This window comes from Octopus sinensis, linkage group LG3 (assembly GCF_006345805.1).
Source record: "Octopus sinensis linkage group LG3, ASM634580v1, whole genome shotgun sequence".
Taxonomy (NCBI): domain Eukaryota; kingdom Metazoa; phylum Mollusca; class Cephalopoda; order Octopoda; family Octopodidae; genus Octopus; species Octopus sinensis.
Genome location: NC_042999.1, coordinates 168,038,722 through 168,060,957, shown reverse-complemented (window position 1 = coordinate 168,060,957; position 22,236 = coordinate 168,038,722). Strand labels below are relative to the sequence as shown.

The 22,236-nt window shown below is 40.8% G+C and overlaps 1 protein-coding gene across 2 annotated transcripts in view; it reads left to right on the top strand.

Moving 5' to 3' along the window:
• Positions 1-13,270, top strand: part of LOC115209774 (tubulin monoglycylase TTLL3-like) — a 140,839-nt gene extending 127,569 nt beyond the window's left edge. For both annotated transcript variants that reach the window (XM_029778288.2, XM_036501609.1), the window contains exons 15-18: positions 3,344-3,457; positions 6,815-6,920; positions 8,449-8,596; positions 12,090-13,270. In XM_029778288.2, the coding sequence (XP_029634148.1) occupies positions 3,344-3,457; positions 6,815-6,920; positions 8,449-8,596; positions 12,090-12,778 (1,057 nt within the window). In that variant the 3' untranslated portion in view covers positions 12,779-13,270. The remainder of the gene's footprint in view (positions 1-3,343; positions 3,458-6,814; positions 6,921-8,448; positions 8,597-12,089) is intronic.
• Positions 13,271-22,236: the final 8,966 nt, after the last annotated feature.

The following is a 22,236-nucleotide window of genomic DNA, read 5'->3' as shown; positions in this document are numbered from 1 at the left end:
CCACCCACTCATACATATTCACACACGCGTACAAATGAATCTATATACATGTCTATAAAGCAATGTTTTGAACTTAAGATACTTTTGTATAATAGCAATGATATATGTATCTGTATGTATGTGTGTGTGCATGTGTGTATATATATATATATATATATATATATATAAATGAAAGAATGGAGTTGAACGACGATTTAACAAAATTCCTTTATTCTCGACATATGTTTCGAAGACTGCATATTCCTAATTTCGAAGGAATATTAAAAAAAAAAACACAAATTTCCACACGAAAGCACGTGATCTCTGCCCTTGGCATGTAGCTTCAACCGTGTTTTTCTGACGTGAATTTGCTACCCGGGTATCGGTTAACCGAATTATCCATACTAGGATAATTCATTCAACTACTTATATATATATATATATATATATATACATACATATACAAAGTGCAGTGAATAAATTATTGTCTAAGTTACACAAAAATGAAAATAATACTGGGATCTCATTTTAACATATATTTACCAAAATTACATTAAAATATCTTGAAATACTAAAGAGTAAATCTATTCAATAAAATCGCCATTGGCTTCAACCACAGCTTCCACACGACTTTGGAATCTTCTGCAATTCTTCTGGACGTTCTCCTTTTTTAAGTTGGTGAATGCTGCCATAATCCTTGCCTTCAGTTCATTTTTGGTGTTGCAAGGAATTTTGTTGGTCTCTTGCTCAACTGCGCCTCATACATAATAAGCGGGATGCAATCTGGGGAGTTAGATGGCCAGAGGTCAGGGGTGGTGTGGTTGCAGAAATTGCCTGACAGCTATGACTGAGTTCTCCTGCTTGTGTGGCATGATGCAGAGTCCCGTTGCCAGATGTAGGGTCTTTTAGCGGCCACCCTGTTGACCCAGGGCAGCACTACCTCCTCGAGCACTTGATGTAGGCCTCTGTTAAGTCTGAAGCCGTGTGGGAAGATGACTGGAGGCATAACATCACCATCACTAGTGATCACACCAAACAACATGATGTTGACTGAATGTTTGATTTTTATCACTCCCGGTACATGTTTTGGGGACACAATAAGTGAACGGTTGTTCTGTGTGTTGACCATATGGTCCTGGCAAAATTTTTCTTTTCTGAGAAAAATCAAAGCATGTTCGGCTGGAGGGGATGCTCAAGTTTGTTCAAAAGCTTCATGGTGCGATCTTTCCTCTTGTCCTTGATGGCTTGGGATAAAAATTGGCCCTTACTCATCTTGTATGAAGTATACTGACTGTTTTTATGCATTACCTCAGACACTCCCATGTCTCTGACGATGGACCTTATTGACTTGGAGGGATCATTGTCAATTATGGCCTGGATCTTACCAACAAATTCAAGAGTTCTTTTCTTATCAGAACAATCAGAGTGAGGGTTTCGAGCTGCCGTTCCTTAGTAATCCCCATTAGACTCATCCAACTCTTTCCGAATCCTCTGCATTGTCCTCAGATTGACACCCACTCTGAAATATTTGTATTGGAGCTTCTGGTGCGAATGCCAAGCAGTACAGCATGTTGTTTCCAAATTTCTGACAGAGTGAATTGTGTCATGATGCTGTTTTTCTCACAGACAGTGCCCAACTGACCCTACCATACTGTATAATCGACAAAATCAAAAACAAACGATGCGCATGCGCGAAATTAAAAATATAAAATGGCAACAATTTACCCATTACACACTATTCTTTTACTTGTTCCAGTCATTTGACTGTGGCCATGCTGGAGCACCACCTTTAGTCAAACAAATCGACCACAGGACTTATTCTTCATAACCCTAGTACTTATTCTGTTGGTCTCATTTTTGCTGGGGCACCGCCTTGAATTTTTGAAAATAAGTAGTGGGGTCGAATGAATCAATCCCAGTACTTTTTTTTTGCCAAACTGCTAAGTTACAGGCACGTACCAGTTTTTGAGCTTTGGATATCTCAACCAGTCTTATTCAATAAGGAAAAAGTGAGCATAAAAATTGCACACACACATATATCATCATCTTCGTTTAATGTCCGCTTTCCATGCTGGCTTGGGTTGGATGGGTTGACTGAAGATTGGCAAGCCAGGAGGCTACACCAAGCTCATATCAATATGTAATTATAAGTTGCAAGGATCTAAATGTAGGAAGATTGTAAGTTTCAAGCAGCCTGTGGTAGGTATAAAAGACAATATTCAAGGCCAATAATAATTCATTGGTGTCAAAGGCTGTAGTCTTTTCCCATATCAAAGTCCAATAAGCTGAAATTTTTTTTTTATAGCTCATGGTTAGCAACTTGATGTTAATAAAAATCCAAACTGAGAGAGTGGAGCTGGTAAAATTTAGGTTACATATTTTTCCTAGATAGCAAATCCTCTGATGTAATAATTACTCTATGAGGGGTACTTGTAGCTAGCTACTCATCAGGTTGGAGTAACCTTAATTATATGAAGGTTACATTGTCGTTAAGGAATCCCAAGCTAACTTGCTGAAGATCTAATTTGAAATGACTGAGCAGAAACAGGTTGGTTGCTGTAGAGGAGATGCATGGTTAACCAGTCAGAGAGAGAGAGAGGAAGAGAATGAGAGTGCAAGAGAGAGCAGGAAAGAGATGGTTGTGAAGTGACAGAGCATACTCACAAGGAACAGGGATCAGAATATAAATGGGAGAGTAGGGTAGAGCAAGGGAGGGGTGGATGGTGGCAAAGTGTCAGGGCTTACCCTCAAGGTGGGAAGCACTCCGTCGGTTACGACGACGAGGGTTCCGGTTGATCCGAATCAACGGAACAGCCTGCTCGTGAAATTAACGTGTAAGTGGCTGAGCACTCCACAGACACGTGTACCCTTAACGTAGTTCTCGGGGATATTCAGCGTGACACAGAGAGTGACAAAGCCGTCCCTTTGAAATACAGGTACAACAGAAACAAGAAGTAAGAGTGAGAGAAAGTTGTGGTGAAAGAGTACAGCAGGGATCACCACCATCCCCTGCCGGAGCCTCGTGAAGCTTTAGGTGTTTTCGCTCAATAAACACTCACAACGCCTGGTCTGGGAATCGAAACCGCGATCCTATGACCACGAGTCCGCTGCCCTAACCACTGGGCCATTGCGCCTCCACACCCTCAAGGTACAGGTCAGAAAATAAATGGTAGGGTATTGTCAAAGGTGCATGAGTAGGGAGTAGAGACATCACATGAACACAAAGAGTGTGGGGGGTGGGGAAGGCAGGTATATATGTAAAGGACCTTCTTGAAGTTAGTTTGAATAATAATCATTTTCAGGTTTCTAGTTATTACTTTTGTTGTTTTAACATGTTATTTAATTTTTGATGACATGTGTTTAGGTCAATTCATCTGTGTAACAATGTGATACAAAGAAATTATAAAAACGGTCCCCGAGCCAAAGAACTACCTGAAAATAACATGTGGACTCATCATCAATTTAAAAATTATCTCAGGTAATTATTTCCATATCAAAAGTTTTTTTTAAATATCTTTGATTGGTTTATAAATGTTCGTATTTCATGTCGTATTTGAAATATGCTTCATTTTACTTGATGTAAATAATTTTCTTTCTTGATTAACCCAGCCATATCTGGCCTAAATATTCTATCTGATTTATGTTGAAACTGGGCATATCTTGTCTCTCACACCTACCCTATGATGTCATTTTAAAAATAAAGAATCATAGAAATCTTGAAGCTATGGAATAATGTATGATTAATTCAGTACAATGTGAATAAATAGGTATTACATTTGACTAACTGAGTAATCTGAATGCTAAAGGGTTAAACAATCATCCTCATCATCGTTTAACGTCCATTTTCCATGCTGGCATGGGTTGGACAGTTTGACTGAGGTCTGGAAAGCCAGCAGCTGCTCCAGGCTCCAATCTGATCTGGCAATGTTTCTACAGCTGGATATCCTTACTAATGCCAACCACTCCGAGAGTGTATCGGTGCTTTATACATGCCACTGGCATGGAAACCAGTCAGGCGGCCCTGGCATCGATCACATTATCTATATATTTGCAAAATACAATATTAAAAGCTCTGAATGAATACTTGAATGGTGCTTTGAATGGTAAATGCCTTTGGAAATTTTGTTGTGTCTTGGGAGAGTCGTTATGCCAATATTAATAATACCTGCACTAGTTCAATTCCAATCCTTTGATATTAACCAACTGGAATTGAATCAGTGCATGTGTTATTAATATTGGCATAACGACTCTCCCAAGACACAACAAAATTGTTTACAATTCATGAATTCCTATAATCGTGCAAACCAGATACAAAAACGTTTTACAAGATTATTTGTTGTATTCATATTGGCTGTGGGGAAGAACTCTACCATCAATATTACATTAGTTTCACTGAACATAGCTTTAACAGTTTGCTTCACTCTCACAACTACTACTACTACTGCCAATGCTCATCCGTGGACAGTTGTGTAATATACAACACCTGGAAGCACTCCGTCAGTTCCGACGATGAGGGTTCCGGTTGATCCGAATCAACGGAACAGCCTGCTCGTGAAATTAACGTGTAAGTGGCTGAGCACTCCACAGACACATGTACCCTTAACGTAGTTCTCGGGGATATTCAGCGTGACACAGAGAGTGACAAGGCCGTCCCTTTGAAATACAGGTACAACAGAAACAAGAAGTAAGAGTGAGAGAAAGTTGTGGTGAAAGAGTACAGCAGGGATCACCACCATCCCCTGCCGGAGCCTCGTGGAGCTTTTAGGTATGTGGAAGGTGCATGGCTCAGTGGTTAGAGGGTTGGGATTACAATCATGAGGTAGTGAGTTTGATTCCTGGACCGGGCTGCGTGTTGTGTTCTTGAGCAAGACACTTTATTTCACGTTGCTCCAGTTCACTCAGCTGTAGAAATGAGTTGCAACGTAACTAGTGCCAAGCTGTATTGGCCCCTTTGCCTTTCCCTTGGATAACATTGGTAGTGTGGAGAGTGGGGCTGGTATGCATGGGCAACTGCTGTTCTTCTATAAACAACTTTGCCCAGGTTTGTGCCTTGGAGGGGAACTTTCTACACGCGATCCCATTGTCATTCATGACTGAAGCGGGTCTTTTGTAGGTATGGTGAACTGGTTTTGGCAAATAGGAACACTCAATGCTATTTTAAGGATGACCTGAATAGAGCCTGTGTCATTGATATTAATCAAATCAGTAGGAAGCTACTGAGGAAGTTCTCTGGAGATTGGTAACCTGGTAGAAGCAGAAAGGTTTCTTTTCTGTTAGACTGAAAATTTACACACTATTTATTAATCTCGTAAAGTATTGAGCCAGATTAATAAATAGTGTGTAAAAAACATCAAAACAATATTTCAGGTTTTCTAATATTATATATTGGTTTCAAATTTTTGCACAAGGCGCAGGAGTGGCTGTGTGGTAAGTAGCTTGCTAACCAACCACATGGTTCCGGGTTCAGTCCCACTGCGTGGCATCTTGGGCAAGTGTTTTCTGCTATAGCCCCGGGCCAACCAATGCCTTGTGAGTGGATTTGGTAGACGGAAACTGAAAGAAGCCTGTCGTATATATGTGTATATATATATATATATATGTATGTTTGTGTGTCTGTGTTTTTCTCCCTAGCATTGCTTGACAACCGATGCTGGTGTGTTTACGTCCCCGTCACTTAGCGGTTTGGCAAAAGAGACCGATAAAATAAGTACTGGGCTTATAAAGAATAAGTCCTGGGGTCGATTTGCTCGACTAAAGGCGGTGCTCCAGCATGGCCGCAATCAAATGACTGAAACAAGTAAAAGAGTAAAGCAAGGGTGGGGGTAAGTCGGTTACTGTTCGGCTGGTACTTATTTTATTGACCCCGAAAGGATAGAAGGCAAAGTTGGCCTTAGTAGAATTTGAACTCAGAACATAAAAGACAGACAAAATACCACTAAGCATTTTGCCCAGCACAGGGATAATTCTGCCAACTGGCTGCCTTTTTGTAATATTGGATATTGATGAATACTAAATGAATTTATTTGAAACAATTCGTGATACCAATGAAAATTTTAAATTATTATTATCATTATCCCTTTTGTAGGGCTCTTTTGAACTGTATGGTGCTGATTTCATGTTGAGTGATGATTACATTCCATGGTTAATAGAAATTAATTACAGTATAATTGGTAGAGCGCCTTGCAATTTGAGCAACTCTCTCTTTCTCTTTCTCTTTTACTTGTTTCAGTCATTTGACTGCAGCCATGCTGGAGCACCGCCTTTAGTCGAGCAAATCGACCCCGGGACTTATTCTTTTGTAAGTCCAGTACTTATTCTATTGGTCTCTTATGCCGAACCGCTAAGCGACGGGGACGTAATCACACCAGCATTGGTTGTCAAGCAATGCTAGGGGTACAAACACAGACACCCCCCCCCCCCACATACATATATACATATATACGATGGGCTTCTTTCAGTTTCTGTCTACCAAATCCACTCACAAGGCATTGGTCGGCCCGGGGCTATAGCAGAAGACACTTGCCCAAGATGCCACGCAGCGGGACTGAACCCGGAACCATGTGGTTGGTTAGCAAGCTACTTACCACACAGCCACTCCTGCACCTCTTTATCTTTTCTGTTCAAATCCCATCAGAGTTCATCTTGCCTTTCATCTTTATTGTCAACTACGGATAATTTAAAATCAATTTTAAAATAGAATTCTTAAAGTCCTAACATAAAAGAATAATACAAATGGAGAAAAAAAATAACCTTTTCGACAGTTAAAAAATGTATAAACTATGTTGCTACACTGAGTAAGTTGCCTTCCAGATATATTCATCCTAATCTATTTTAGAATGCAGTCCAGCTCTGACTTGTGGGAAGAGTCAATTTATCCAAAAATAAAGAAAGCAATAATCTGCTCAGTAATTGTATCTCAGGAACTAGTTGAATCCAGAAAGGTATGCCAAACTTTTGCTTTTGTACTTCGAATTCAGTTATTTGTATGTATTTGTGTGTTCAGTTTATATAGCCTTATTTATATAAATAAGGCTATGTATATAACACTATTTTAGGAAATATAAATATAATTATCAGAATATTATTATAGTTCTCTATTTAGATCATTAAGCTAATCATTGGTGCTTACTCGTTTACTCGTTTCAGTCATTTGACTGCGGCCATGCTGGAGCACCGCCTTTAATGGGGCAAATCAACCCCGGGACTTATTCTTTGTAAGCCCAGTACTTATTCTATCGGTCTCTTTTGCCGAACCGCTAAGTGACGGGGACGTAAACACACCAGCATCGGTTGTCAAGCAATGCTAGGGGGACAAACACAGACACACAAACATCCCCCCCGCATACATATATACATATATACGATGGGCTTCTTTCAGTTTCCGTCTACCAAATCCACTCACAAGGCATTGGTCGGCCCGAGGCTATAGCAGAAGACACTTGCCCAAGATGCCACGCAGTAGGACTGAACCCGGAACCATGTGGTTGGTAAACAAGCTACTTACCACACAGCCACTCCTGCGCCTATAAATTTTTTTTTTTTTTTTTTTGTGTGATAAAAATTATGCAAGTTGAAATTGAATGACTTTTCAGTTGGTTGAATGTCTGACTGTTTCACTAATTTCTTCTTTTCAAAATTCCTCAGCTGAGCCACAACATTTTTTTTTTCTGTTTTTTTTTTTTTTTCAGCTAGCATTAAACTAAAACTCAGTTTCTGTAGACATCAAAACAATATTTCAGAAGGTTTTCTAATATTATATATTGGTTTCAAATTTTTGCACAAGGCGCAGGAGTGGCTGTGTGGTAAGTAGCTTGCTAACCAACCACATGGTTCCGGGTTCAGTCCCACTGCGTGGCATCTTGGGCAAGTGTTTTCTGCTATAGCTCCGGGCCGACCAATGCCTTGTGAGTGGATTTGGTAGACGGAAACTGAAAGAAGCCCATCGTATATATGTATATATGTATGCGGGGGGGGGGGATGTTTGTGTGTCTGTGTTTGTCCCCCTACCATTGCTTGACAAACGATGCTGGTGTGATTACGTCCCCGTCACTTAGCGGTTCGGCATATGAGACCGATAGAATAAGTACTGGGCTTACAAAGAATAAGCCCCGCGGTCGATTTGCTCGACTAAAGGCGGTGCTCCTGCATGGCCGCAATCAAATGACTGAAACAAGTAAAAGAGTAAAAGAATAAGGCAAGGGTGGGGGTAAGTCAGTTACTGTTCGGCTGGTACTTATTTTATTGACCCCGAAAGGATAGAAGGCAAAGTTGGCCTTAGTAGAATTTGAACTCAGAACATAAAAGACAGACAAAATACCACTAAGCATTTTGCCCAGCACAGGGATAATTCTGCCAACTGGCTGCCTTTTTGTAATATTGGATATTGATGAATACTAAATGAATTTATTTGAAACAATTCGTGATACCAATGAAAATTTTAAATTATTATTATCATTATCCCTTTTGTAGGGCTCTTTTGAACTGTATGGTGCTGATTTCATGTTGAGTGATGATTACATTCCATGGTTAATAGAAATTAATTCAAATCCTAGTATGCAGCATAGTACAGAAGTAACGTCAGTGTTATGTTGTAAAGTATTAGAAGATACACTTAAAGGTAAGAATTTGTCTATTGTCTGTAGATTACTCAATTTACAATAATTGTATTAATATAATGTAGGAATAAACTTAATATCAAGTAGTTGAACATATTAAGAAGAAAATAATATAAATTAATGATATGCTTAGATGGCTAATAAAAGAGATATCAATTATCGTATTCTGCATCTTGTTGGAATGTATGTTGAAATCTTCTTTGTCACATTCATTCTCAATTAGAAATTTCTGATTTTTAACTTAGCAAGAACTGTGCTTGATGCTTGGCTGTGTTTTGAGGGAAATCTTGTTGGTAATTGTAATATACTAGATAAAGTTATAGAAGCTTCCTATGTAGAGTACAGTTTCAAAACCTCTAGAAGCTGCAATTTCACAAATGGTGTTCCACAAAGAGCCATCATTTTGCCCAATCTATTTAGTTTGTACTCATACAACCTGAGTACTCCTTCAAAAAACATACACTTACCATCAGATAATAACATCACAATCACATTCTCATGCCATTTCATAGAAAAAAAATGCATTTTTACTCAAGCCTGACATTATCCACCTGGAAGTCTATGCTCTAAAGAGAGAGACCCAAATTAGCACTTTCCAAACCCATCAGATCTTTGTTTTTCACAAATAACATAAAAATATGTAAACAGCCAATCAACCATTATGCTCAACATTGTCAACGTACCGCATACATGGAAGATAAAAATGCAAGCAATTACCCCCAACACCTCTTCAACATGTCACCATATAGGCACTTAAGAAACAAAATGATATTCAAACATACTTAGAACCCTCATGAGTTCCACATTTGATTGAACTGAAAAAGAACGCAAATTTATAAATAATAAGATTCACCATGGATTATATTTATCCCTGTAATATACCTCAATCTCTCCACAACAAACTCTAATGGCCACAAAAAGCATTCTTTGCATCATCATAAGTTATCCACAAATGGATGGATGGAAGCACTCCATCGGTTATGACGATGAGGGTTCCGGTTGATCCGAATCAACGGAACAGCCTGCTCGTGAAATTAACGTGTAAGTGGCTGAGCACTCCACAGACATGTGCACCCTTAACGTAGTTCTCGGGGATATTCAGCGTGACACAAGAGAGTGACAAGGCCGGCCCCTTGAAATACAGGTACAACAGAAACAGGAAGTAAGAGTGAGAGAAAGTTGTGGTGAAAGAGTACAGCAGGGATCACCACCATCCCCTGCTGGAGCCTCGTGGAGCTTTTAGGTGTTTTCGCTCAATAAACACTCACAACGCCCGGTCTGGGAATCGAAACCGCAATCCTACGACCGCGAGTCCGCTGCCCTAACCACTGGGCCATTTCGCCTCCACTATCCACAAATATATTTTGTATGGTCCAATTGCAAGTTATCCACAGAGGAAACAATAATACTAGGAATGAAAGACCTTCTAGATATAGTTTGTTATTCCAACTTGCTCTTTTCTTGCCAGTTCATGTAAAACACTCTGTCAAAACAGCCGTACACATTTATAACAGCCTTAAACTCAAACAATACTATTACTTCCAATCAGTCTAAACCAGTGATTCTCAAGCTGAGAAATACCAGGCCTCTACAAAAAATATTAGTGAAATATTCGACAGTATCCCTTCTGTGAGTCCAAAACAATACATCGATAATTTAGTACCTTTCATGTAAACTACAGAAGGAAAAAAACCCAACTAATTCATTATTGCCTTGTTTCTAACTATCATTTTCAATATTTCCTCGGTGAAGTAAGTAATAAGTAGTGAATATATCTTGTGTACCATTTTGAATTTCATTCCTCCTGATGGTTCCAGAGAAGTCAAATCTATTGACTCTGTGAATAGTTAACTTTCCTAAACCTCTTGCACTTTAGTATGTGAATTACTTTATCAAGTTTTCTTTTTGTGATTTAGGTCTTTAACTAATTAATTAGGTGCATGTGTTGTTTTATCAAAAGTCATACTATATCTAAAAGTGCACCCAAACCTTGACATCATTCTCATCTGTTTTCTTTCTCTTTATCAATAGCTATTGAATCTCTAATATTTCCAAGCCTTATATTCTATCTGTTGCTAATATTAACTGACAAAAGTCTGCTATTAATGGAAAAGGTTTGCTGCTGTTGATATTTTAAATCTAACATATCGTAATTATTAAAAGTAGAATGTGAAAGTTTTTTATTTCAAGGTGAAAAAGCTGCATTCCTCCCCTACAGTATAAAGAATTCCATCCCCTGCACATGCTAGTACTCAGTCTCCAGTGTTCACTCTTAGAAGCTCCATATTCTTAGTATTTTCTAAAATTTCCTGGCATTGAAAATGCACTTAAACTCTGAGATTTGTTGACATGATGCAAAGCTTAAATGCACCCATAATAGTTGAAGAGTTGAAGTGGCTGTCTGCTATTAAATACTAGTAACCGAGACCATTTTAAAGAGAAATTCAATTTGCTGATTAACAACTTTCAGATTATGACTATTGCCCTGTGTTTGTCCTCATCCTACAATAGGTTTTATTTTACAAATCTTCATTTCTCTTTCTCAAAACTATTTGTTGTAACTTTGATATTGCTTCTTCTGAAACTTGCCTTTTCCCTGAAATCCTGCCCCAATTGATACATTATGTCCTTAATTCTAAGAACCACTTCATTGTTAAATTTCATTACTCCATTGTATCCTGCAACACTGTAGCCATCCCCTTTCAAATTTATCAATCTGGTATTTATTTTCTATCCATTCTGAACTGAAAGATGTCTCGGAATATGAAATCTCTCTTGTTCTCTCTATTTAGTAAAAAAGTAAAAGCTTGAAGATAAGAGAAAAAAAAAAATGTTCTTTAAAAGTAAAGTTGAACTGTTATATGCAAAACCGAAGATCATTAAGGAATTTCACTGATTGTTAGCTTGATCAAGCAAAGTGATTGGAAAAGACATTTCAGCTATGACCATTCCATCTTTTATTCAATTATTGTGTATCTAGGACTTCATTAGCTAATGCACCAACCTTCTATATTTGAGTGAGGTTTATCTATTTCTAGCAAGTTAGTCAACTGTGTAGAGCCCCTTTATATTGTTGTAAAGCCAAATCAAAACTAACTCACATGGGGTTAAATTATCTTTTACAATCATTAGTGCTATATTTTTTTTCACAGACATAGGTTGGGTGGCTTTTTACAACAGCATGTTTCCTTTTACTGTGACCTTCTGTTGTCTTAACTCTGAATACAAGAAACAAAATCTTTCCAGGCACATTTGCTGTAAGATTAAGAGGTGGAGCACTTAAAGCTTTAAAATATAACATTGTACAGATTTAATTTATGTAAGTGACACTAAAGTAGTCATCAGAATGAATAATCGCTAGAATTTCACTTTTCACAATTATTAAAATTAAAAGAGCTGACTTCACTTTTATAATTAAAAGATCTATAAAACACTTGTTATTTGGAGACAATCTTGATTAATTATATATATATATATATCTTTTAATCATTTCAGTTGTTCTTGATCGAAAATATAACAAATGTTGTGATACAGGAAGTTTTGAGCTGGGTTACAAACAGAGTGTAATAAGTTGTCCTCTGTATCTTTGCTTAAACATGTCTATTGAAGGCCAAAGAATAAAGACCCCAACTTCAGTTGGGAAACAAATTTTGAGAAGTCCATCAGTAAGAAGTCCATCTGTAAGAAGTGCATTAGTAAGATGTTCATCCGTAAATAGCAAATTTAAAAAAGGAAATGAGTTGATGCCAAAAGATATGGATCGAATCTCAGGCTCATTAAAATATAGAAAAAACACAAAAAGTGTCAATTCAAATTGCCAGTTTTTGAATGATATGAATGCTGTAATGAATATTAATAGAAGCAAAATATGTAAACCCAAAGCTTGTTTTGGAAAATTTCGAACTATTAGACCAAAGGAAGAAAATGGAGATCAGTCACTACTTGTAAGTACGAGTTTTGGAGAGAGACAGTTTAGATCACGAAATAGTAAAAATATACTTCTTACTCAACGAAACAGAAGGAGTCCAGAAATCAAATCTTTTAAGCAACAGAATCATAAACTGTCTCTTACTGAATGTAGGAGTTCCAAAGAAGCTTTCAAGGCTCATGTACGTAAAACTTTAGTTCCTAACATTGCTCACATAATATTTCCAATGATCTCTAGAATTTCTGCATTGAAATAAAATGCAGAGTATAGTTCACAAAAACTGGTGATTTGACTTATTTCTGGAGCTAATTTCATTAAACCAAGGAAATTATTTCTGGTTGAAGTAATTTCTTATTAAAAAGTTGCTTCAACAATTGATAAATTTCTGAACTAAGAAATAATGTACTTGAAACATTGGAAAATAATGAAAAATTGAACTATTTTAAGTATTGTAAAAAAAAGTCCATCTTTTGACAATTGATCAGTTAATCAAAACTTTCTGTGACAAATTCAGTTTTTGCTGTTAAAAGCATTCAGATTAAACTTGAGCATTTTTGAGCAAATAAATACTTACCATACTCATTATACTTCCATATTTTGATAATGCTTTTTTGCTTTTTATGTTTTCGTTATGTGAAAGAATGAAACTATGCTTTAGAAATTCTTGAAGGATTATATTTTCTGTCAGCAAGAAGTTTGATTTCATGATTTCTAATAAAAGATTTTACAAGTAATTTTCTTGATTACATATTTTCAAAATTATTCATTTAAACATATCATTAGTTTCTTCTGGTACAAAAAAATCATGGGGCATACAATTTTAATGTTGGTATGCAGGAGGAAATTCTAATATTTAATATTTAATATTTCAAGTTTTAATTAATTTTCATTAACAAATTGGTATTTTATACTTGTATCAACAGCAAAAACATACTAATAAATCTTTTCCTACTTTTTTAATTTCCACAAATGTTTATTTATTTTGTTTGTTCTTTATATCACAAATGAGGAATTCTGAATTCTGAAGAAATACAATCACATTAGGTAGAAATTAGATTCTTTTTACTCTCTTTTACTTGTTTCAGTCATTTGACTGTGGCCATGCTGGAGCACCACCTTTAATCGAGCAACTCGACCCCGGGACTTATTCTTTTTATAAGACCAGTACTTATTCTATCGGTCTCTTTTGCCGAACCGCTAAGTAACGGGGACATAAACACACCAGCATCGGTTGTCAAGCAATGCTAGGGGAACAAACACACACACATACATATATATATATATATACATATATACGACAGGCTTCTTTCAGTTTCCGTCTACCAAATCCACTCACAAGGCATTGGTCAGCCCGGGGCTATAGCAGAAGACACTTGCCCAAGATGCCACGCAGTGGGACTGAAGCCAGAACCATGTGGTTGGTAAGCAAGCTACTTACCACACAGCCACTCCTGCGCCTATTATAGGTTTTTTTTGGGTTTTTTAATATGTTAGTCTGTAAAGGAGAAGCTCTATCCATATCCTGGACCAAAGGATTGGATTAACTGCATTTGAGTACATGTATGGCTGTGTGGTTTAGAAGTTCACTTTGCAGTTACGTGTTTTGAGATTTAATCTCATTGCACTGTACTTTGAGCAAGTGTCTTCTATGATAAGCGTTGAGTGAAATTTGGGAGATAGAAACTGTGCATATGTCTATCGGCAGAACTACACTTGTTCTTGGGCAAAAGAATTAATCTCTCTCCTGGTTAAATGCTATCACTTGACCCTTGGTTGTCTTCATTGAAATATGTTCTGTTGCATTGTTGTATGTCTTTGGGTCTGTTCTCTCATCTCAGGTTGACTGTCTCCCCACTCCCCAACAATTTCAGTGGTTCTGAGAAGAGATATGGAGGCTGCCTTTCCTCTTTTTTTACTTTTTCTTTTTACTTGCTTCAGTCATTTGACTGCGGCCGTGCTGGAGCACTGCCTTTAGTCGAAGAAATCGACCCCAGGACTTATTCTTTGTAAGACTAGTACTTATTCCAACAGGCCCTTTTGCCAAACCGCTAAGTTATGGGGACATAAACACACCAGCATCTATTGTCAAGTGATGTTGGGGTACAAACACAGACACACAAACATGTACACACACACACATATACGATGGGCTTCTTTCAGTTTCTGATCAACCCGAGGCTATAGTAGAAGACACTTGCCCAAAGTATCACACAGTGGGACTGAACCCGGAACCATGTGGCTGGTAAGCAAGCTACTTTATTTCATAAATATTTGCCATGAAGGCATTACAAAGAGGGGACAAACAAGAAGAGACAAACAAAAGCTGTAGCGATTAAATATTTACAATTTAAAAATACAATAATTTAATGAAAATGTTTATAATTTTTGACTTAAGCGTTGCTCATTTCAAATGAAATTTGTAATGGCTTCTCTGAAGGATAGGCATCCGACCACCAGGGTAGACCCCTTGCTTTTTCTTTCCTGTTTTTGGCTTCCACTTACCTGGTGCCAAACACTCCCAGCTTCCTCGCCACAGGCTTCCATCTTCTCATGAATCTGTCTCGTGACAGGTACCTTTTCTACAGACTGGTCTTATTACTGAGGTGGTAACTAAAAAAGTTAACCAACCCCTGGCCGGATACAAAGGTACCCGACACTATGCCTCTCACACGCGTCTTCCATACTGTTTCTTTCAGTATGGCTACTACGCAGAAAAAGCAAGCCTTCGTTTCCTTGTTAAGGGAAGGAGGCGGTACAATCTCGATGATAGATTCAGCTGATAGATGTACTCTTCCCATCGATGACAACAGTTGCTCTGCGAAAACTATCAGTCTCGTTAATTCTGGATACTCCACAAATGCATGCAAGACAGTTTCCCTGTACTGCCTGCACCTTGGACATGTCAGCAAGACGGCATGTCCATGCCTTGACAGTTTATCATGAACAGGTAACGCTACACTGCCAAGCCAGAGATTTCTGGTAATTGTCCAGATACCCTGGCCTGAAAGTTCTCCGGAACAGGTTGATTAACTGATTTTCATCGCAGCCCAGGGGCTCCCCAAGGCGTCTTCGGACTTAACCTCCACTAACCCACTATAGAAATCCACGGTGGAACCCCTATTGCTGGCATTGCCTGCTCAAGAGAGTGGCTGAAGTGCCTGGTGGCACTCCAATTGCCAGTCCCCAAGACTAGGTCTCTGCTTGATCCAATTACCAATGTCCGTTAAGGACGTTAATTGCGAAAGGTAGAACCGAGTGTGCGGTGACTACACCTGCTCTCCATCCAGGTAAAGCCAGAGGCGCCTCAACCTTAACGTGAATTTTTGCATCCTCAGCCAAAGCATCCCTAACCTACCCTTTAGCGGTTTCTGGTATCAGACAGAGTGCTTCACGAGTGGCTTTCCTCCCTTCCACAAAAAGCGGAAAAGGATTCTCTCCAACTTGTTCAGCCACAAATCAGAGCAAGGTACCACGGTCAGACGGTAGGTGATAACCGATGCTATAAACATCTGCACCACCTCTGCCTTTCCTAGCAAAGATAACGCCTGCCCAGACCAGGTCTGGGTTAGAGCAGTCACCTTGCTGGCCACCTCACTCCAATTTTGCTCTATCTGGAGGTCTGGCCCGAACCAGACTCCGAGCAGCTTAACAGGACCTTCCGTCCAATGCCCCATGATGTTATTGGATAGCATCAGCTTGCCCCTCCAGGTACCGAGCTGCAAACCAATTGACTTGTCCTTGTTAACCTTTGCTCCTGCCACCGCCTCGTAACTTTTGATAGCCTTTTCCACCACTGGAAGCTTTATATACAAAAGTGGGGACAGGGGACACCCCTGACACACTGGGCGCTTGATCCTGAATGGCTTTGAAAGGAAACCATTCACTTTTATGACGGACTCGTACCAGGGATAAATATATCATGGACACATTAAAGAAACATCACACCATGGAGCTGTTGCAGCAGTCTGAAGGCACGGAAGAGAGATGTGCCTGGATACCAGAAAAACTGTATAATGAAATGAAGGGTAGGCATCCGAGAGCCATCACGAACATCCTGGACCTTCCACGGTATTTGAAGGAGTTTTTAAAGGAGCAGGAGGAAAGGACTGCCTCACATGTGGTGAGGTCAGCCCCAGCATCACCAATTAAAGAAAAGTCAAAGAGTAAGTAGAACCCTTGCTTTGCTTTTGTTTTAAATGACTTCACTTAACCTTGGGTGTTTGAAAGTGCGTGGTCTGAGCTCGAAGTGGAAGCAAGCTTGTTTTCACGATATGCATGTGATGGTTGCTACAGAGACCAAGCTGGACAGTCTACAAGCCCTCTCGCCCCTCCTGAATGACTATGAGGAAATCATGTCGCCTAGCTCGACTGGAGGGCTAGGGGGTGTAGTAGTACTGGTTCGAAAAGGCTTGGCTCTGCAGACAAATACAGTCTATGTAGACCCAGAAGGTGGGCTGGTTGTCCTTGATGTGACATACAGCAGTAAGGCCTTCTGGTTGATCGGGATCTATGCACCTTGTGCTTGAGGATTTCAAACTGATTTTTATCGGCGCCTAGAGAACTTTCTCGGGACGTCAAAGACATTAGTGGTGTTAGGAGACTATAATGCTATTGTTGATGCGTGCATCGATAGCGTTGGCTCGATCTATAGGAAAGTAAACTCACGTCTCATAAATCTGCTCAAGCGTTTTCAGCTGGCAGATCGTTACAGACTTGACCATCCGAACGTCCCAGAGTGGACCTGGATGAGTGGCGACGGAAGGTTCAAGTCCTATTTAGATAGGATAGTGATAAGAACTGGAGATAAGTCTAGTTTTAGCTGTCCACAGCATGTCCAAGTAGCTTACACTGACCATAGAATGGTTGAGTGTTGACTGGACATAGATAGTACAGTTAAGAGAGGATCCGGCTACTGGAAGCTGAATAAGTCTATTTTGACTTGCGAGGCATACTGTAGCCGGATTGAGGAATTAGTACAGAGGGCGTTAACCGGTGCGGTGATTAATAACCGATAGTGATTCGCCCTCAAGGGAGCCATTCGTTTTGAGTCTATTAGGTTTAGCCGTCAGCTAAGACTAGATAAGGCCAGAACAGAAGAGCAACTAGTTAAGGACCTAGAGGAGGCGTTGATGTTGGGCTCTGCATCTCACATTTTGGCAGCGAGAACGGCCTTGGACCGTTACCTCAAAGACAAACATGAGGGGTGCAGAGTTCGGGCTAAAGTGTGTGCATTGGGCCGTGAGGGAATTAATGTTGCCGGATGGGACCGTACGGTAGAAACCCAACTTGGCAATGATGCCACAATTAGGTCTCTTGTGGATGACAATGGGTGTTCGGTCGATGGACGGGACGAGATATGTGAGGCGATTCACAAGCACTTTGCCGAGTTGTTTGGGAGTGGCGGGACGCTGGATCATGGCGAGGCACTTAGGGACTTCCTGTCTGGCGGCCCGCATCTCTCGGCACAAGAGGCTGAGTGCTGTGAAGGGCCAATCATGGCCAAGGAGGTGATCTAGGTACTGGGCGAATGCCCCGGGGAGAAGTCACCGGGTCTCGATGGTCTACCCTATGAATTTTATAAAAGTATGCCAGACTTGTTCGGGCACCTGCTGGCCAGAGTCTACACCAATTGGCAGCAGAATGGGAGAATTCCCAAGTCTGCGAGCTGGCGGGTGGTGACGTTGATCAGGAAGGACCCGAGCAAGGGGGACGAAATAAGGTACTTCAGGTCCATAACTCTGCCGAACACAGAGTTAAAGATTTTCGCCAAGGTGTTAGTGAAAAGGTTGGCGCGGGTCGTGGACAAACTTTTCGGAGAAGCGCAAATGTGCGCTATCCCGGGCAGGATGATCCACAACAATCTCCGCCTTATTCGCTACTTCTTAGAGAGGGTGGGGAAACTTTCTGGCGCAGTGGGGGGGGGGCACTGGTACATTTAGACCAGTCTAAGGCATTCGATAGGGTCAACCATTGGTACTTGGTAGCGGTCCTCGAGAAGGCTGGCTTGGGCCCGACTTTCCGCGGTTGGATTGCTGCGTTGTACAGCAACATCGAGTCCGTCGTAAAAGTGAATGGTTTCCTTTCAAAGCCATTCAGGATCGAGTGCTCAGTGTATCAGGGGTGTCCCCTGTCCCTGCTTTTGTATGTACTGGCTCTCGAGCCATTACTGCAGAAGTTGGAGACACTAGGGGGCGCACCGCATGATCTACGGTGTGGAAGAGGAGCTACAGCGTATGCAGATGATATCTCCATCATCGTGGTGGACGAGGGCCAGCTTCCAGTGGTGGAAAAGGCTATCAAAAGCTACGAGGCGGTGGCAGGAGCAAAGGTTAACAAGGACAAGTCAATTGGTTTGCAGCTTGGCACCTGGAGGGGCAAGCTGATGCTATCCAATAACATCATGGGGCATTGGACGGAAGGTCCTGTTAAGCTGCTCGGAGTCTGGTTCGGGCCAGACCTCCAGATAGAGCAAAATTGGAGTGAGGTGGCCAGCAAGGTGACTGCTCTAACCCAGACCTGGTCTGGGCAGGCGTTATCTTTGCTAGGAAAGGCAGAGGTGGTGCAGATGTTTATAGCATCGGTTATCACCTACCGTCTGACCGTGGTACCTTGCTCTGATTTGTGGCTGAACAAGTTGGAGAGAATCCTTTTCCGCTTTTTGTGGAAGGGAGGAAAGCCACTCGTGAAGCACTCTGTCTGATACCAGAAACCGCTAAAGGGTAGGTTAGAGATGCTTTGGCTGAGGATGCAACAATTTGCGTTACGGTTGAGGTGCCTCTGGCTTTACCTGGATGGAGAGCAGGTGTGGTCACCGCACGCTCGGTTCTAACTTTCGCAATTAACGTCCTTAACGGACATTGGTAATTGGATCAAGCAGAGACCTAGGCTGGGGACTGGCAATTGGAGTGCCACCAGGCACTTCAGCCACTCTCTTGAGCAGGCAATGCCAGCAATAGGGGTTCCACCGTGGATTTCTATAGTGGGTTAGTGGAGGTTAAGTCCGAAGACGCCTTGGGGGAGACCCTAGGCTGCGATGAAAATCAGTTAATCAACCTGTTCTGGAGAACTTTCAGGCCGGGGTATCTGGACAATTACCAGAAATCCCTGGCTTGGCAGTGCTTCTTTGTGGCGTTACCTGTTCGTGATAAACTGTCAAGGCACGGAAGTGCCGTCTAGCCAACATATCCGAGGTGCAGGCAGGACAAGGAAACCATCTAGCATGCATTTGCGGAATGTCCGGAATTAACGAGACTGATAGTTTTCGCAGAGCAACTGTTGTCATCGATGGGAAGAGTACATCTATCAGCTGAATCTATCATCGAGATTGTACCGCCTCCTTCCCTTAACAAGGAAACGAAGGCTTGCTTTTTCTGTGTTGTAGCCATACTGAAAGAAACAGTATGGAAGACGCGTGTGAGAGGCATAGTGTCGGGTACCTTTGTATCCGGCCAGGGGTTGGTTAACTTTTTTAGTTACCACCTCAGTAATAAGACCAGTCTGTAGAAAAGGTACCTGTCACGAGACAGATTCATGAGAAGATGGAAGCCTGTGGCGAGGAAGCTGGGAGTGTTTGGCACCAGGTAAGTGGAAGCCAAAAACAGGAAAGAAAAAGCAAGGGGTCTACCCTGGTGGTCGGATGCCTATCCTTCAGAGAAGCCATTACAAATTTCATTTGTAATGAGCAACGCTTAAGTCAAAAATTATAAACATTTTCATTAAATTATTGTATTTTTAAATTGTAAATATTTAATCGCTACAGCTTTTGTTTGTCTCTTCTTGTTTGTCCCCTCTTTGTAATGCCTTCATGGCAAATATTTATGAAATAAAGTAGCTTGCTTACCAGCCACATGGTTCCGGGTTCAGTCCCATTGCGTGGCACCTTTGGCATGTGTCTTCTACTATGGCCGACCAAAGCCTTGTGAGTGGATTTGGTAGACAGAAACTGAAAGAAGCCCATCGTATATATTAATACATATGTGTGTCTGTGTTTGTCCCCCCAACATCGCTTGACAACCGATGCTGATGTTTTTACGTCCCTGTAACTTAGTGGTTCGGCAAAAGAGTCCTACAAAGCTTACAAAGAATAAGTCCTGGGGATGATTTCTTCAACTAAAGGCAGTGCTCCAGCATGGCCGCAGTCCAATGTCTGAAACAGGTAAGAGAGTAACAGTTCAAAGCAGCTGATTCCTCTACAGTAGTTAGAGGAGAGTTAGTTTTATATTGCACTTGAATAATCACCATAACGTGTTGTACATTTAGGAGCGCTCCGTCGGTTGCGACGACGAGGGTCCCAGCTGATCCGATCAATGGAACAGCCTGCTCGTGGAATTAACGTGTAAGTGGCTGAGCACTCCACAGACACATGTACCCTTAACGTAGTTCTCGAGGAGATTCAGCGTGACACAGAGAGTGACAAGGCCGGCCCCTTGAAATACAGGTACAACAGAAACAGGAAGTAAGAGTGAGAGAAAGTTGTGGTGAAAGAGTACAGCAGGGATCACCACCATCCCCTGCCGGAGCCTCGTGAAGCTTTAGGTGTTTTCGCTCAATAAACACTCACAATGCCCGGTCTGGGAATCGAAACCGCGATCCTACGACCGCGAGTCCGCTGCCCTAACCACTGGGCCATTGCTCCTCCACGTAGTACATTTAATTGTCTAGTGACTGTGTTTTGGTACTATTAAGTCAATCAGTTATGTCTTCATTCCAAAATATCATGGGATAATGAAGATATTTGATGCATGTCACTAAAACTTGCGAGTGATAAGTAAGGGAAGAAAGTTGAACAGGGATTAGTAACTTAATTTTATAATGGCTCACTTTAGATGTTTTTCCCATGAAAATAATCCCTCATATCATCTTGCTTTCATTACTGGCAATGCTTAATTAAGTAGAAATGAAACAAATCATGACACAAAAAAGACTGTTTAAAAGCCATCAACTCACAATGATCCAGATATATACTCTTTTACTTGTTTCAGTCATTTGACTTTGGCCATGTTGGAGCGCTGCCTTAAAGAGTTTTAGTCAAAGAAATTGACCCCAGGACTTATTCTATTGGTCCCTTTTGCAAAACCACTAATTTATAGGGATGTAAACATACCAACATTGATTGTCAAGTAGTGGTATGGGGACAAACACAGACAGAAAACACACATAAATATATGGTGGCACGTAAAAAGCACCCACTACACTCACGGAGTGGTTGGCGTTAGGAAGGGCATCCAGCCGTAGAAACACTGCCAGATCTGACTGGGCCTGATGAAGCCTTCCAGCTTCACAGACCCCAGTTGAACTGTCCAACCCATGCTAGCATGGAAAACGGACGCTAAATGATGATGATGATGATGATACGATGGGCTTCTTTCAGTTTCTGCCTACCAAATCCACTCACAAGGCTTTGGTCGGCCTGAGGCTATAGTAGAGGACACTTGCCCAAGGTGTCACCCCAGTGGAACTGAATCTGGAATCATGTGGTTGGGATGCAAGCTACTTACCACACAGCCACACCTATTAAATTTGAAGTTTTCAGAAAAGGTCTGAGGCCCACATAGAACATCTCAGTGATTCACTTGTGGGTCACAGCCCACTTGTTATATTCCCAGAGTAGGCAGTGACAATGAATAAATCATTAAGAGAAGCAAGGAAGTGGATCAGGGAGGTGCATTTCTTGTTGTTTACTTCTATGTTGATAAGATGGGGATAGAAGAGATT